Source organism: Buteo buteo, chromosome 10 (assembly GCF_964188355.1).
Source record: "Buteo buteo chromosome 10, bButBut1.hap1.1, whole genome shotgun sequence".
NCBI classification, from domain to species: Eukaryota; Metazoa; Chordata; class Aves; order Accipitriformes; family Accipitridae; genus Buteo; species Buteo buteo.
In genome coordinates, this window is record NC_134180.1 from 43,143,369 (window position 1) to 43,161,282 (window position 17,914).

A 17,914-nucleotide genomic window follows, 5' to 3' on the forward strand; every position below is an offset into this window, starting at 1 on the left:
TGAAAGGTGTAATACATTAATTTAAAAAAACTGTTTAGACCAATTATCCACACATCATTGCTGGATCAATACACAGGTATTTAACTATAAACCAATGTGCTTTGAATCTTTTTCAAGTATCTGGTATCAATTTTGTATAAAGATTTTGAGTAAACAAACTACCAAACATAGATGAAAAATGACTGTTTTTCCAAGTCTGAAATTAAGCATTAAAAGTAAAGTACTCCAGGAGTTAGTATTCCATACAGCACTAACAGTCTGCCAAATTAAAATTCCACATATTCCAAAAGACCATGGGCTGATAAAAATCTGCTAAGCAGGAATTAAGAAAACGGAAATAGTGTGCAATAATTAAAACCCAGTTTGTAGTTTGGGGAAAATGTCTAAAATCCTGAAATAAAAAACAAAAAAAACCAAAAAAAAACCACAAATGAAGTGAAAGCTTTTAACTGGTACACACTGTTCACACCTATATTTCAAGTTTGGAAACGCATATTTTCAAGCAGCAATACAAAAAAGTATCCATGAAGAATGCATAATCTCTGAAAAAATTATGAAAACATCCCTGCTACCATTACATTTCTAAATACAAAACTGACTACCATATTGTTGCTTCTGTGTAGCGAGAGAAGTTCATTTTCAAAACAGATAAAATTCAGTCTTTAGGTGTGAATGGTATGAATGACAGTCTCTTTTTTTTTTTTTTTTTTTTTTTTAAATTTCTTAGTTGTTTAGGATCCTTAAGCATGCAAGCCTCGGAGAGGAAGGCCCGACGAGGGCAGGGTTGGCTTATGACATCCAGTTTAGGACAGAGCTGGGAAAGCCTCTGGGTCATCTACATCAGGAGCAGAAGCACTTGACTGAAAGAGAAACATCAGAAAGTTATTACCTTCAGCGGCACCAAGCCCTACCGCATTTCTAATTCTTCACACATTACTAAGTCCTTCCACTTGCCAGGCAAACACAGGCTCGGCGCACAGCTGAGCGGGGCAGTGAGAGATGTTAGGACCGCTCAACTGCGGGCCCAGGCTGGGGCCCAGCCAGCGGGGACGGGGACAAGGTTAAGGCTCTGTCCCTGTGCAGAAAGACTGGGCAGCACTTGCACTGGGCAGCTGCAGGCAGGGGGACTGCCGGCACCCGAGACAAAGGGGGCTGGGAATTCTTCCTTGTAAAAACTACTTTAACCTGAGCCCTATTCAACAGGGAAATACCAGGATTCAAAGGAGTACACAGTACAGCAGAGTCAGCAGTCTAGCGCTGGACAAATTACTACAAGAGCAACTCCCCCCCCCCATGATAAACAACACTTTTTATTCCAATAAGGACTAGGCAGTCTCCTATACTACTTTTCGAATCAAAGCTATCTGAAGAGGCACTATAGGCAAACAGACCATGTCTGCGCATGATTATCGCACAAGGTTACAAGTACATTTCTCTTTCCATTCCTAAATGGATCCCTACATGTGGGCCTATGCTATTCTACTAGCACATAACCATCAATTCTTACTGAGGGACACAACTGAAGTTTTACAGAAAAGGCCTGTTCATAGCACAAATGATGTTTCACACATTTCGTTTTTCCCCAGTCACAAACCAGCTGTTGATAAACAGAATTTTTGTAGCAACCTAGCCCTAGAAATTCATACATTAACCAAGAATCTCCTCAGTGCTTCCCAACAGGTTTTTTTAAAAGGCTCTGTACCACACCTAAAACAGTGCTGCCACGAAATGCAGAAATTAAGTATTTTAGAATACTTAAGAAATTCTTCACTTTGTCCATGAGGGATGTGGAAGAGAGGAAGAGTAGGAAGAGCCAGGATAGTGGAATTTCCTGTAAACGTATTAATTTATCAAGAGATATATTTAAACCGTTCCAATAAAAGTTGTATCAATACCTGTAGTGTCTTAGTCTTGCCTAGAGAAGTACCCAGCCCACAAACTAGAGTTAAAAAGTAATAGCAGGGTCTGAAACCTATAGCTTTAGCACCTCCATTTGCTCATTAGACAAAAGCAGAAAGCAAACTAAAAAAGCCAATGCACTGCAGGAGGGGAGTTAGTTTACAGTCCCTGCAACAGGAGGGCCTTTTTCACAGGTAATGTAAGTGCCAGCAGAGATCACCAACCTGGTTGGGTGTGTGGATCACATCAAACTCCTTAACCAACTGGAAGGAAATAAACAAAGTCAACATAAAATAAGCTGCAGCAAAGTTTGTAACTACTTTATGACAGCATTCTTGAAGAAGCAAGATGCCATATTAGTGAAACAACTCAGAGCAAACACCACCACCATTTAATTTCAATTCCTTAAAATTTTCTTATGTTGGTATCAGGAAAGAGCTTTCCAACTAATAAGCCTAAAACTTAAAGTGATCCAGTGTAAAAGAGAAAACAAAACCAGTGTCCTAGAAGAGACAAAAAAGAGCAACTCTGGTCTATGTGAAGAAAGTCAAACCACACAGACTGACCTCATTTTCTATTGAGTAACAATTTGATTAGATGCATTTAAGCCAAGTAAAGTGATCCAGATCAAATCAAATCTTTTCTGTAGCTATACTATGGTGCTTCAACTTTACATGTTCTCTCCCCAACCCCATTCAGTACTTTTCCTGAGTATTTCCTTGGGGCTTTAGGATGAGGAGGAAAAAAAATTACTGCAGATTAGAAAAAAACCAGAAAGAGTCCTATTTCCACATGAAAACTCTAAATTCCTCAAATTCAAGATAAAACATGCAGCTGTAAAACCAGTCTTTCACCCCCAACAGGTCATAATGCAGGTACACCGCCCTGACTGTGTCTGAAAATAACCGCTCTAGCACTTGTGGTTCTGCTCTGGCACAAACAGAAGCATCTCACAGTACATTCAGATCTGTCCATACCAAAAAGTCATTTTTCGGGTTTAGATACAAAGATGGGCACTTCTTTTTTTAACCCAACCTACTCCCCACCCTCCCTTTTTTGTGTTTAACAAGAACACTGCTAAAACATTCATCCTTTTGTCCTAACAGTAACCTAGTTTAAAGTAAGCTTGTAAGAATAGGACACTTGGTTTTAAAACACGGTGTTTGCTGTCAGAGCATCTCCCCCAGAAAGAAGAGAGACACCTAAAACTCTCTGTATGAAAATCCTAATAATAACTGAAACTAATCTCCTTTGTAGATGAAAGCTGTAGCTACTTACCTTGTCAGTTCTGCCTCCACGGCTGGCCCTGCCACCACGTCCTCGGCCACCCCGTCCCCCTCTGCCACCACGTCCGGGGCGGCCAAGGTCTCCAAAGTTGATCTCCAGCTGGGATGTAATATCATTTGCTGGCTTGCGGAAGTGGTGATCCATTACAGAGTCCTCAGCATGAGCCTGAAATGAGCGTTTCTTCGTGAGTAAGAACAATCACCAAAGAAACGTTTTCATCTGTAGTTGCACTCTTACCACCACAGCATATGTGTTCGCCTCCAAATGTACTCCCAAACTGATGATTACCTTGATCGATTCAAGTGAAAAGGTAGTGCAGGAATTATTAGGAATCAAGTTATACCGCTTGTCCAGACAACCAAACCACATACAGGTAATCATATAAGCACTTGAGCAAACAAAGGTATTTTGCATTTCCAAGACAATTCAAGGAAGCTCTGGAGTTCCTTCAGAGGAACATGTTTAGGCTTATCTGAGACCAAACTATCACCAAGCCAGTAGAGAACCTCATTTTCTAGCATTTCTCTTCTCACATCGTATCCTAAGAAATCTTCAGGTTCTATCAATTCATTTCATTCTTTTTAAATACTTACTTGGTAACCCATCTTTATTTTTCTCAATGGGTATTTTACACTTTCTCATTTGCTTAGCCCTGTATAAATATTTAAAACAAGGCAGATGGCAAGAATCCCTTACTGGTTTGCATTAGTCATAACAAACAGCAAACGAGGCATAAACAGATCAAACACAATGTAACTGAAGTAGCTAAAACATTAATGCTAAAACAGAGAACCACTCTCACCAATTACGCTAAAAAATACAACTCTCACCACCTCTGCCATGATACAACATTCTCTTACAGCTGGCTGGTTCCCAGTGCATTCACAGTGAGAAACCTGACCCTCGAGGAGCACGGTATGCACCGAAGAGTTATGTCTAACACCATAAATGCTACTATTCAGCACACTTGAGTATTTAAAATTGTTACACACTGAACACAAAAAGAGCCAAGTGTTTTTAACATAATTATTTTTCCTGTTTTGCACAAATAATTCTTTCATGTGGTAAGTCTGGTTTTGGCACCTATGATGATACACAAAATGTAAAACTGACCACACTGGATCAGACCAAGGGTTTATCTAGTCCAGCACTCTGCCTATTACAAGGCCCAATCATCATGTTTCGGAAACATGACAACATACAATGCTTTCTTTTCCTATAAGCCCCAAACTTCTGGCACACCAATTATCAGTTTGCTTGGTTTTTCCTACAGAAGTGCCATGTGCAACCTGAAGCCTCCTGACTCTAACTTACTTTTCTTGTGGTGTAATTACACAATATGCTGACTTTCAAAGGCAACATATTGTGCAATTAAGCCCTATACCCTTTAATTACCTTTTGTGGATCCTTCATAAGGTAGCCAATGGATACACAGAGGTCTGCAGTCAAAAGGCTGAGAGCTGCTTACAGGGATTTCTTGAGTCAGTCACAAGCACCATAATGTACAGAGCCATAAACAGCCCTCTCCCCCACCAATCTAATTACCCCTTTACGTGCCCAGCTGTACGTTTGGCCTCCACAATGTCCTGCAGTGGAGAGCACTGCAATTTAATTAGGGACAATGAGAAATACACCTCCATGCTGCTTTATTTCAAATATATTTCACTGGGATGTATTCCATGTAACAACTGGTCCTCATCCCACTCCTGATTTTATAGATTTGAATTGTACACCCTTCCCCCAGAGATCGCTCTTCCAAACTTAAGAAGTTTGCCTAAGCAGTTATTTTTCAGAGAAAAGTCATTCCACACCTCAGCCTGATGAGGCACTACTCAAATGTAAGTACACCAACAATCTGTAAAACAGTACACAGTACCTCCTCTTTATGGTTTTGATTCCTTTCTTACGACTTAATATTTTATCTACACTCTTGATCACTGCAGGGTACGAGATTATATTTTCAATTTAAGGGAAGTCATATGACATTCTCTTTTGTGAGAGGTAGTACCTGTGCATTTCCTTCCCTACACTGTTATTGCTTAAAAAAGAAACATTGCAGTCTACCAAAACCATTGTATTTTCACAACTTTGGTTTAACCACTAAACCAACAAATAGCAAATTCTACATGTAACCCAATGATGTCTTTAACCAATGTAACTAAAGCTAATTTAGAACACCAATACAAGACTTGGCATACTCTCCTCATCCTCTTCTGTCACTTAGGTGATGACAGTCAGTCACAGAGATACCGTACAAATTGCTTTTTCTGAATCGCATTTGGAGGCATTTAATTTATATGTATTGGCAACTCTCAATAAGTCTCCTGATCTAATAACTGACAGCTTCTTGAAGGCATTGCTGCACTTATGGGTCTTGGGGAAGGCTGTCAAAAATTAAGAACAAGCTACTAGCGGACAAGGGACCAAAGCAGACAGTGAGATATGGAAAAACAACAGCAACAACAAAAAATAAAGACTCATGATAGAAGCATTTATGATAAGGTTGGAATTCAGCTCAATTAGGAGCAAGGGTACTAATTATGAAGGGTCCTATAATGTGCACAGTTAGACAACAGGCATGGACAGAAGAGCTTCATATTGTATCTACTTGTATTCTCCATTTTTGTGACTTCTTAATATCCAGACCTTCATTTCAGAAGGGGCTCATATTAAAACACAGGTATTACCAGTTAGATATAAAGGATCAGTACCTCATTTGACTCCAGCAGACTCCCCTGCATTTCTGTCATCGCCTTTGTCTGATGAAAGTTGCGTGTCCACGCCAAAGTGACAAAAGGAACAAAGGGAGAAAACAAAAGGAAGAAATGAGACTCAACTACATACAGAAACAACAGGTAATAAGGTCACATGAACTTGCTGGGTACAGATGTCACTGAGCACATGAAGCAGCAAAAGGATGAGATCAACAGCTGTGCAAGCATCCAGAAAGACTAGAGGATAGACTACACCACAGGCGTGGAGACAAGAGAAAGCTCAGACCGATACCAAAAAAGTTTAACACAAGCTGCTGGAAACTCTAGTAGAGACCACATGTGCAGCCTGATCCCTAGCACACCTCAATACATCAGGCACACCGTGTACAGAACTAGACAGATAAGAGAGGGGGATGTTTAAAATTACTGTTAATGAGAAAAGGTTTCTGCACAGGCTGGATTCAAGAGTCATTCCTCCAAATTTTGAGGAGATGAACTATTCTTTTCCAAAACATATTTCACAGTCTCCATTTGCAACCTCCTCTAAGGAAGCGATTAGATTAGCAAGAAAGTTTGAAGGCACAGGAAAGAGGCATGGCACAGCAGATACAGAGTAGGAATTGATCTACTACAAGGGTATCAGTCTTTCCAGGAGACCTGCATCCAACTTTCTGAACAAATTTTAAGAACTCTCCACAACGTAACTCCTTCCCATTTTTTGTTCAGCTGCACCAGCAGAACTTAAAAGACTCAAACCACTAAACCAGCTGCGGAGAAGGAAGAAAGATCTCTCTTTTATGGCATAACCCAGTCTCCTGGAAAGAGTCTCATTAGACTAGGGCTGCCAATACACATGGATTTCATATTAAACCAGCAAGAATCCAAGACCAAATTAAGAGTTCATTTTATACAAAGTATCACTTTCTAGTAATTGCATAGCAAACGTGGAAAAGAGGAAAGACCTCAGACAGGGCCAAGTTTCACCCCTCAGTGAAGAGCGCAAGTCAGAGGAGGAGGAGGACAGCTCTTTCACAAGACTAAGGCAGATGAACAGTACTAGATCCTCATACTCCCTTTTCCCACAGACTCCTAGGACATTCTCCCAATTTCACCCAATGAGGGTGGTCATCACAACGCTTCAATCCAAATTTCTGAGAAAATCTACTGGGGCACATTGTGATTTTTCAGCTGTAAGAGTACAGAAGATCTGGGGCCGAAACACAGAATTTACCTACAAACCAAGTCACTTCCACACATCAATGCCCTTCTTATCAATAAGAATCACAGAAACCTTACACCAACCTTAATTTCACGACTCGTAAGTATATCCAAGAGGACAAACAGAAAAAGAACAGCAGGTGATTGGTAGGTTTTGTTCACAACTTCTAAATATTCCACCTTCTAAACCTGCTCACAAAAGAGCCACAGTGAAGGCTTTCCTAATGCCTGTATTATAGAGCTATTCTGCTATAATACTTAGCAAAAAACCCCCCACGCTGCTTCCCCTGGGATCAGTGAACAATGAATAAGTGAAACGGGGAGAGACATCTGCTGGGCATACAAAAAAAGCAGGCTAAAAGCACCTAGATGTAAGGCAGTTTTGTCAATATCTCACTTCTGTGCTTTACAGCAAGGAGCTGTTAAAACATCCACCTCATTTCTTTGAAGAGAAGTTAACCAAATACACCTCTCAAATAGAACAATCTACTAATTATGTCAGTTCTTCCATGAAAGCAATTCGATTAGTTATTCTCATTGTTTTCATCTGGGTTTTTGAGTTAACTACCGATTCATTTTTCAAAAATACAGTACAGATCTTTCTAGCTTCTAAATTACTCAAGAGTACCACCATCTTATTATACTATCATACATGCAGGTATGTTGAAAAAGACTGTCTTCAGCTGAGTCAATGCCAAATAAATCTGCTTCGGAGAGACTGGGGCTGGGGGAACTTGAAGGACTACAGGTTTAGTAAATCTTGGTAAAGTACATAAAAGAATATGTTTAAACAGAATTACGTAATATACAGCAACATTAAGTCTAACTCAATTTCCCTTTTCTACACAAGCCAGAGAAAGCAGTATTTAATGAACACTTCAAACACTGAACAGCTTAAAGTAAACAGAAAGATATGCAATCATTTAAAGAACTGAACTACCTTACACAGCAAGAAAAGAAAATAGCATGACTGTCACAAAGTCAAACTCATTCTGAGTTCAATGAGATTAGAAATGGAGTTTTCATTGGGAAGTACTGAATAGTGCCTCCTCATCTGTATTATGCCCCCAGCTTAAAAGAAAAAAAAGCTGGCAAGGTGCAAGAAAGCAGAAATACTTACTAGAAGACCGAACAGCATATTATGTACTATTTAGTCACTTCAAAGGGTGTCAGAACCATCTGGTACACAACGTTGCAGGCCACGGATTAACAGTGGGCCACTTAAGATATTACAGTGTTAAAAACAAAGATTAATGCAGGGCTGCATTAGAAAACAAGAGCTCTCAGCACCTCCCTCCCCTTCTGAAGTGAAGGAGTATGTCTCTCCTTGCCACTCTCACTCTCTTGGAACAGAATAATTAAAATTTTGCAATAACTGAAATGCATATGCTTGAGAAACTACAATTTTAAAATAATTCTACACCAACTACATGGAATATCACTGAAGCATCCAAATGTATTCCACCTGGTTTCTCAAAACCTTCAAGGGCACTTGTCTATATAATACTATAAAATGAGAACATACCTAGGTTACAAACTTAAGATACACAGCTTAGATATTAAGGTGTCTGAGGCATGACCAGTATTTCTTCAGCCTTCCATCATGTTTAGCAAGCACCATAAATCTGTGTACTGCATAAGACTAACAAGAGATGCTAAATAACATAAGCTTCCTTTAAAAAAAGCAAATAAATAAATTTGGTATCGACAAACTTTTTCTAAAATGCTCACCAAGAGACAGTCCTTACAAAGCCACCTGCCCAGATGCAGCAGTATTCCAGTCTTATCTCTAGATTATATGACGATACGCACCAACATAAGGGTACAGATCAACTAACCACAGTAAGAATGGCTACTTACACTACTGCGTAACTGCAGTTTTATTAAGAGAAATGTTCTTCCCACTTTAAAAACTTTTAGCTACAGGTCAGCATCTCAAAGAATAGAGTCCCCACTCCAAGAAGTGGAATATTTCCATCAACAGAAAAACCTATACAGTCTCAATACTAGCAAATATTGAAAATCACTTTACCTCCTCGCTCTTTGACTTGTGAAGAACAAATCCTTTTTTCCATTGCCCATCAGCACCCTCATTTGGTTTACGGATGTTGAACTCAACTTTTGCACGATCCTTACTTTGAATAGCTTTCCACTCATCCAGGGTCATTTCCTTAGGACCTTCTTCCTTAACTTCTTCAACCTCATTCTCTCTGTAGTGAATTCATGGATATTATGATCATGACTTAGAACTCAATTCTAGACACAACAAATTCAAAATCAGTTGTTAATCAGCATCAGATTTTTAAAAGTTCATCAAGTATTTAGCAGTTAAGAGGTGTATATAAAAACCCCTCACTTCCACCACTCAGAAAGCACACATGAAAAACCATCTCCTTTAGCCAGCGCCAAAAAAAACCCCAAAAAACAAAACCCCAAAACACAGCCAGACACCTTTAAGCAACTAAATAGTGAGCACAGCACAGTAAAATGTTAAAATTAACACTGACCCATGCCATCTATTCTCCGCATTAATGACAATTTTCTTTACAAATATGAAAGCCCAACTTCTGCAATGGACTTGTTTGGAGCTTTGTCCCCCCTTTTTTGAGATACCTCTCTCCCAAAGGTTCAAGTTAAGGCAGTGAGAGAGAACTTGTTCTTACCACAATTTTCACGCTTTTTATTTTTTTAAAAACCAGAATTTAATCAGCTTTGGATAGCCTGCTTCCTTTACTGAACCAAAGACAATTATTAGTTTCCCAGCTAACTGAAACAATTTTTACTTTCAGCTAACTTGAAAAAACAACAGCATACAATTCAGTTACTTGTGCAATATATCACCTCATTGTAAATCTTTGGTGCCTCTACCTTCTGCCAAAAAGCTACTTTTAAGTAAAACACACAACCACTATCCTCAATAACAGATCATGTTCCAACTACACAGGCAGTCAATCCTCTAATTCTTCAGTGTGTTTATGCAACTAAATTTCTGATTTATAGAAAACTAGTGCCATATACGTGCAGCAAAAAGATCATGAAAGCCTCAACTTAACAGAAAAAGTCTTCATTTTGTAGCCATTAATTTTGATGTAATCATGCAAAGGTTTTATGTAAAAATTACTGTATTTCAATTTTTTCTCATTTTGTAGGACAGAATGATTTTTGACATGGTATAACATTCAGAAGCACCTTTTCTGTTCAAGGCAAAGATACTACCCCTCAGTATTCTGCACATTTTACTGCAGTAAAACATCCTACGGTTCTGCTGAAACATTTAGGTTAGAGATCCACAACAAACCAGCCAACCTGAAAAACTAACCCATGTAAAGATGCTTTTCTATAAATATAACTGATGGATTACAACAGATGTGTTATGCTTGAAACGGAGTACACAATTTCTGCAGATTTGAGGAAGAAGAAAAAAAACATACAAATAGCCTGCAGAATTTTGCAGATAACTGATCTGCACATGGATGGGTCAGTATCTGGTCAAGCACCAGGACACTGCTACTAACCAAGACCCAGGAAATACTGCAGACATGGCAAATTTAGTATATCCACATTTCCAATAAATGTAATTTTTTTTAAGGACCAGCTAGCTAGCATTTTCTGTCCAACGTCCGAGCTGTAATTCCTTAAAAATTCTCATACTACTTCTGTATACAAGATGACCTTAACCTTGGACCACCACAACCTTGGAGAAGTAACAGCATTTAGTCTTTTTTCAGTTAAGCTAAATCCATATCTTATTCTCTACGACGCAGTAATTGTAGCCTCTCTACTGCTAACCGAAGTTATTAATGAGGAAATCAAGCTATAGCAATTTCCACATTAGAAATCTCATGCAAACAAGTATTTCAAAATTCTATCTTATCTGTTTGCCATTTTCTTTTGAATCCACCATGAAACACGTTCCTCATTAAAATACAGTATTCTATTTTACTAAGCTACCATAAAAATTTGTATCACGTTTTTACATCAACTGTTAAGTACCACTACTGCTCATTCTGCTTCTCTAGTTATTCTATTTCATTCATCCAGTCCCTGGTTTCTTCTGTAACAGTGTCCAAGCAGAATGAGAAGCAATCAAGTTTAACTTTGAAAAATGCCTGCATACACAGAAGCTAGACAACGGAAGAGATACAACCTTTCTTCTACAGGCTAGTCACACAGTCTCGACAGTTGTTTTGAAAAAATGAAGTTTAAAAAAAGCTGCTCTGCACTGCCAGAAGAATCTTTTGTCCCTTTTTCTTGGTTGTTCTACCTAGTTATAAGCACAGATGCTTTTGGATTGGGTACTTCGGAGCTGCAATCCTGAGACCCTAAGCGTCTTAGAACCGATTATTAATAACTAAATCTGAAAGTGACCTAAGAGCCTGCATGACACTAATGAACAGTTTCAAGATAACAATTTTTAGACATGAAGTTTTTGAAGAAACAATCTTTCAGCAGCACTGTAGATAATTTCATATCTACTGAAGAAAATATAATCTGGGTTTGGCAAAACAGAAGTAGGAATAAATATCGGAGGTTAAAGGCAAAGTAATACTACCTCTGAAGCAATCAAAGAACATTAAGAGGGGTGGTACTCACTTATTTTCAGAATCAGCAGGCGGATGTTCCTCTCCCTCTGGCGTTTCCTCAGTGACGGCTGACTGATCCAATTCACTGCAAGTACATAATGTTTGGAGTTTTGTTTTTTTAAAAGTTCATCCCTATTTAAAGCTACGTAAGATTAATGACCAAGTTCTATAGCAGATTTACACAACCCGCTCTTCTTTAAAAAGATTTCATTAAGGATTGGTGCTCTCTGTGCCTTTTAAATTCTATGCTTTCCACCTTCCTCATGGTTTTCCCCAACACTTACTAGTACCCATTCTGAAAGCCTCCCGCTGTACCTTGAGACACAAAATGGATTTGGGTATTAAAAACACTGTTTTCAATGTAATACTTGTAAAACAGCATGCTTAACCTGACCAAAATTGTTAAAATTAAATTCTTCTATTTTTAGTAAAAGCATTGTTCAAAACCCAGCACAAGACACCCACCCCTTAACAGTGAAGCCATCGCGTATGTTACAAAAAATTGCTAGTTTCCTAAATTCTGAAAAGGCTGCTTTAATAGTGCAGCAAAAATTATCAAAATCAAAGGCAAAAAGGCAGCTAAATCTTTACATTTTGCAAGCCATAAGAAATACGATTTATTAACATTCTGCTAATAGTTTTCTGAGCAATTACAGATTACTAACGTTAGCTCGTCTTTGACGGTTCCCCAGTTGTGTGATCCACTGCCACCACGCTTGTCCTCATGCTTTAGGCCGCTGAAATGTGAATGTGAAACAGAACTAACAAAACTGAGTTAACATTATAGTGTCCAGATACAGAAATCCAAAGGCAAATTTTAAAACATGTATTAATTGTAAAGAATAGCCAAAAAACAATAGAAAAAGTTAAAGACTTACGATCTATCGCTGCCACTATGTCTGTCAAATTCACGTTTGCCACGAGAGTCAAACCCATCTCCTCTGCCCATTCCACGGCCGCGTCCACGTCCTCTTCCAAGTCCACCACGTCCACGCATAGGTCGGTCAATAATGGGTCTAGCATGGAACAGCCAAACATGAATATTTCACCTCCAAAAATTCACAGCATGGTTTTTAAGGTTTTCTTTTTCTCTTTTGAGAATACTGTTTGCTTACTTTTCCTTTGACAATTACTGTTTGTACCTGTGTCGAGGCTCTCATTTCAATGCCAAATTATTACACTGAAAAAACCCACATACGTAATGCCTGCACTTTAGAATCTGGAAACATATGCTCAGAAGGATTACTGTTCATTTGCATCTTCTGGCACTAAATTCCAGAATTTATTGTTTGTATTATGTTACATAACTAGTTGATACTACAATTTCAATTTAACTCGCATTCATCCAACTTACTTTTAAAAGGATTTTAGTTTTGGCTACTAAAATATTTGAACACTGCTTTCCAAACACTTGAGTTCTGGACCCCTCATGATACCCGAGACACTTTATAAATCCTGCCTGGATGCAAGATGTCTTCACCACTTCCAGATCTGAAGCCACTGCAGCCCAGGTGTAAACACCTACATGGACAAACTTTTATTGTCTTTAAGTCAGCCATACGGATTTAAGCAACAGCTGTAACAGCAAACAAATCTCATCCTGCAGGCAACAGCTATACTCAAGTTCCTTACCCAAGCTATCTGCTATAGATTTAGAGAGGTATGGTGGGTATCTTAATGATTTAAACCGTATTTTCAGCTACATCAATGGAACCGTTCACATTAGGTGACTCCCAGTCCAAAACCTGAGCCAAGTTTGTAAACAAAATCATGGAAAAGGAAAGTGTTATGGTCTGCATGACATATGCTCTTCTTCTGACTGACAAAAAATTTAATTCAGTCAATTTAATTTTGATTCAATCAGCTGTTTGTTTGCTCTTTTGACTTAGTAGCAGAAGGCAGGACAGCCCCTTCCTATCAAAGCTAAGACAGTTCTTTGTCACACAAGACAAAATTCTTACTTATCAACAGAAAATTCTCCTCCTTCGCCTTTCTCATCAGCAGGTTTATCAAAGCGGCGCTCACGAGGAGGTCGTCTCTCCGGTCTCCTGTCAATAGGCTTGCCTTCACCCTGCTGTTGCTGCTGCTGCTGCTGATCAGGCCTCCTGCCAATACGTCTTATCCCTGAAACATCAGGCGAAACACATCAACGGAATGTGGAGCTGCTCCCAGAGAGATACTGACTCTAACACCGTAAAAATATTGAAGGTAAGCCGGAATTGAAGTTTTTCTTCTAGCCTTGTGACTAGATAATCTGAGAGACTATACCTTTATAAAAAGTCCCTGTAGATCATTTGACTCTTCTTATTCACATTTTTACGCAGCATTTCAATCAAATTGTATTTTGTACAAGCATACATTCTTACAATATTGTAGGAAACAAAACCTGTCAGAGCACACAATACATTAGTAATCTGTGTTAAAACGACAGGGTCAACTTTCAAAGAAGGATCACTGTAAGCAAGATTCCTTTATTCATTTTTCTCCGAAAGGTGCTTTTCAGATAAAACAAGTGGTTTTTATTTTGATGCACACCAAAACGAAGTCAGCATCACCGCACTGGACCCAAGTCCCTGTGCTTCATCCCACCACACTCTTCTTCGAAACTGTTTTGGCCAGCAGTACTCCCCAGGGCAGGGCACCCTTACCCAGACAGGTGCCACTTGCATCCCCATGAGCAGGCAGCCCAATACACTAGGTCCTGGTCAGTGACTAATGGCATGTTCATCCACACCAATCCTCGAAGCCCAATACACACGCTCCCTGACAAAGACTCGCCTCCTTGTGCACTTACTTAAGAATACACTGTGACACCGAACTGGCTAGCATTCTTCCCTCCCTTTCTATGACTTCTGAAAGTTTGGTTTTTTTTTTGAACAATAACTTCCCATGGGCATTATCTTCTTCACTAAGACATGTGAAGGATCTTCAAATACAGTTTTCTTTTCCACCCATCTGAAAGGCCTGTTTACTCTTCTTTAGAAAGATCTGGACAAACACATTACTCCTTTGTTATACTATTTTCCTGCCAAAATGTTTAGGGAAAAAACACTAAGCAAACCACCAAGGCTGACTCAAGAATTGTGAATGATCTTTTCAATTAAAAGCTGCCATATTTTTTTTTAATTTTTTAAAGAAATAAGTTCCTGCCTAACAAGCAATGTCACATTTGGGTGGGGCTAAAGAAGTTACAGTTGTAATGATATCCAAGCCAACACACCCACATGAACAATGTCTTTCTTACCTTACAAGCTGTACTTAACGTGAAGCTTGCATGACATACATTGCTTGCTAAGTAGTCCTTACTCCCTGAGGAAACACAGGGGTTAAACTCACTAAGATTTACCTTGAAAAGGACTCAAACTAAGGACAGACCATTTCATTTTAAGAGGTAGAGCTCAGCAAGGAAAGGGAACAGGCCAGTGCCACATAGGAGGTATGCTGCAGAACTGGAATGAATAATCCACGTCTTTTGAATTTCAAGTTCAACACCATGTGCTCAGAAAAACCTGGTTCCCAGTGAAGCCCAACCAAAAATACAAGTTATTTCTTCTTCTTAGTATCACAAAGCTTTGAACTGGTAATTCACCAGCCAAAAAATCTGCACCTCTACAGAGTAGTGGAATAGTTTTAAACTGCAATACATTCACACAGAAGTGCGCACGCTCGTTGATACCATGGCATCAAACACCTTTATGATGTTAGAACTACTGTCCCCATAACAAAAAAAAGTAAAATAAACTAAAATAATAATTAAAAAATTTTAAAAAATCGAAGTTTTCAAACTGGGAAGTGACTTTGTTTACTACGGTGCTCTGTACACACTGCTACAAAAGCAGGCCTGACTTTCTGTTTCACTACTATAATAAGCCACGAAATACTTTTTTCATAGTGAAGTAGTGCTTGTTCTTGAAAACAAATGTGAAAACCGGGAGGTAAACATGGACTGCTAGCCCTGCCAAAAACCCTCTGCATTCTCTTGTGTCGGCCAAAAACACTGCCCATGTTTCAGGTTTACCTCACGAGGGACAACACCATAATTCTGTATCTGACTAGTATTTCCAGAGGACACTGGCTTAGCAAATTGCCACTTGGGACAAATTCTTGCATTCCTCACGTGGAAGAACAACTCTCAAGCGTTAAAGTACAGAAGATTGGTAAGCAAAGAGTACCATAACACAGCTCCTAACTTCTGCTTCTCACAAGGTGTTTTCAAACAACATTTGGGAGGCCCACTTTCTAAAACAACGAGCATATTAGAACTTTTTCTTCCTTAAAAAGCATAAAATGTGGTGGAGAATCATTTTGCAACATGCACCGCAGTCAGTGCTGAAGTATGAAGATGCTTTCACATAGCACTGTGCTCTTCCGAACTGGCCGCGTTTCTGAAAAGATCGTTTCGAGTTAAACTGCAGTTAGCAAGTGACTTCCTCACCCGCACGCCAAGCGCTGTCACCACACTTTGATGCATTTCAAGGGTGCCAATTTAATCAGAGTTCTGACCAATGCGACAGTGCGCTGAAGTCTGTGCGCGGCACAACTGCCTGCGACGGAATGGGACGACATGGGTGCAGGACAGCTATCCCTCTTCGTGCAGAGCTGCATCCTACTAATTACCTTGCCCAGAGCATATTCGTTTAACCTACTTATACTCTCTTTTTTCAACAAAGTTTCCCGCGTGGGACGTCTTACGGGTCTACACAAACACGGCTGAGAATTCACCCAACCTGTTATTAAAAGGCAGCCCTCGTTCCTACCAACACCGTTCCCTAGAAAAACGACCCAGGTCAACGTCGAAAAGCCCGGGGACCGCCAGGCGCCCCGTCCAACACCCCAGGCCACCCGAAACGCCGTTTAAGTTTAAGGATGCGTTGCTGGCGTTTCTCCAGTCCGCCCTAACTCTCCTCCTCGCCGGCAGCCCTCCCTCCGCCGTGCCCCGCCACCCCGGCACAGACGCCCGACTCCATTTTGAGCGGGCCGCGGGGAACACACCGCCCGCGGCCACGTGTGGCCGGCTAAGCAGGCCCTGCGCGGTCGCCGCTCCTCCCTGAGCACCGGCTAGCCCGCGGCCGCCGCTAACGGGCGTCCCCGTCCCCCCCCGCGGTCCCCTCGACGCGGGCCTTCCCCGCCCGGCCGTCCCCGCCATGCGCTTCCCCACGTGGGTGCGAGGCCGCCGCGGACACGGGGCTGCTGCCACCGAGGACGAGGCCTCGGCGCCGCCCGGGGCTCCGGCGCCTTTCCCGCCGCCGCCGCCTCCTTTGTGCGCGGCGGGACGCGGCCCCCGCGGGGCGAGGGGCGGCCCCTCGGCGGGGCCGGGCCCGGCAGCGCCGCGGCGTTCGGCTCGGCTCGGCTCCCTCCCCCGCCGCAGCCCCCCCGCCCCGCTCCGCCGCTCACCCTCCTTCCGCAGCGGCGCGCCGGGCTGGCCGCTGCCCTCCTCCCGGCGGTCGCCGGGGCCCCCGGCGGAGGCGGCGAAGGGGGGCAGCGGGTTCTTGCGCTCCTTCTGGGACTCCCTGCGCAGCTGCTTGGCCGCGCTGCCCGGACCGCCGCCGACGCCGCCGCCGGCGCCCGCCTGGCCCGGGCCGCCGCCGCCGCCGGCCCCGCCGGAGGAGTTGGTCTGGGCGCCCGCCGGGCCGCCGCGGGCCCCGCCGCCGCCGCCCCCTTGGCTCCCGCCGCCGCCGCTCTCTTTCCTCCGGCTCTCGGCCGCCCGCAGCACCTCGAAGGGGTCGGACTCGTCATCAAAGAGCTGGTCGAAGCGGTTGGTGACGACGCAGCCGAAGCCCTCCTGCAGGTGTCCGGGCATGATGGGCCCCCGTCGGCGGGATCCTCCTCCGATGCTGCCGGGACCCCCCCCGCGCCCTAGCTCGCTGCCGCACAAGATGGCCGGCCCCGAAGAGACCCGCTTCTCTTCCGGCGCCGGGCACATCCGGGCACCTCACCCCCGCGCGGGGCACGACGGGAGTGACAGGCGGCCCTCGCCCGCCGCCGCCCGCTCCCGCCCGCCGAACTACAGCTCCCGGCATGCCCCGCGCCGCCATTGTGTGGGGCCGCCGCCATTACCGCCGCCGCCATTATCGCCGCCGCGGGCGGGACCCGGTCGGGTGGGGTCCCTCACGGACCCCGGCGGCCGCCTGAGGGGGTTAACCTGGGGGGGGGTGCCGAGGGCCCTGGAAGGGGTTTGCCGTCAGCGGTGACATCAGTCCTGACGCCATCAGC

General features: G+C 42.4%; 1 protein-coding gene across 5 annotated transcripts; it reads right to left on the reverse strand.

Annotated features, from left to right (window-relative positions):
* Positions 1-443: 443 nt before the first annotated feature.
* On the reverse strand, positions 444-17,624 carry SERBP1 (SERPINE1 mRNA binding protein 1). 5 transcript variants are annotated; one of them, XM_075037338.1, is made up of 10 exons: positions 17,096-17,623; positions 13,663-13,825; positions 12,580-12,717; positions 12,367-12,462; positions 11,712-11,786; positions 9,151-9,328; positions 5,898-5,945; positions 3,178-3,351; positions 2,124-2,162; positions 444-860 (listed from the first exon to the last, which is right to left on the reverse strand). In XM_075037338.1, the coding sequence occupies exons 1-10, from the start codon at positions 17,499-17,501 to the stop codon at positions 804-806; spliced, it is 1,374 nt and encodes a 457-aa protein (XP_074893439.1). In that variant the 5' UTR covers positions 17,502-17,623; the 3' UTR covers positions 444-803. The 5 variants fall into 5 exon arrangements, with proteins under 5 accessions (XP_074893439.1, XP_074893440.1, XP_074893444.1 ...); XM_075037339.1 differs by having other exon boundaries at positions 12,367-12,438; positions 17,096-17,620; XM_075037343.1 differs by lacking the exon at positions 12,367-12,462 and having other exon boundaries at positions 17,096-17,624.
* Between the last annotated feature and the right edge of the window lie 290 nt (positions 17,625-17,914).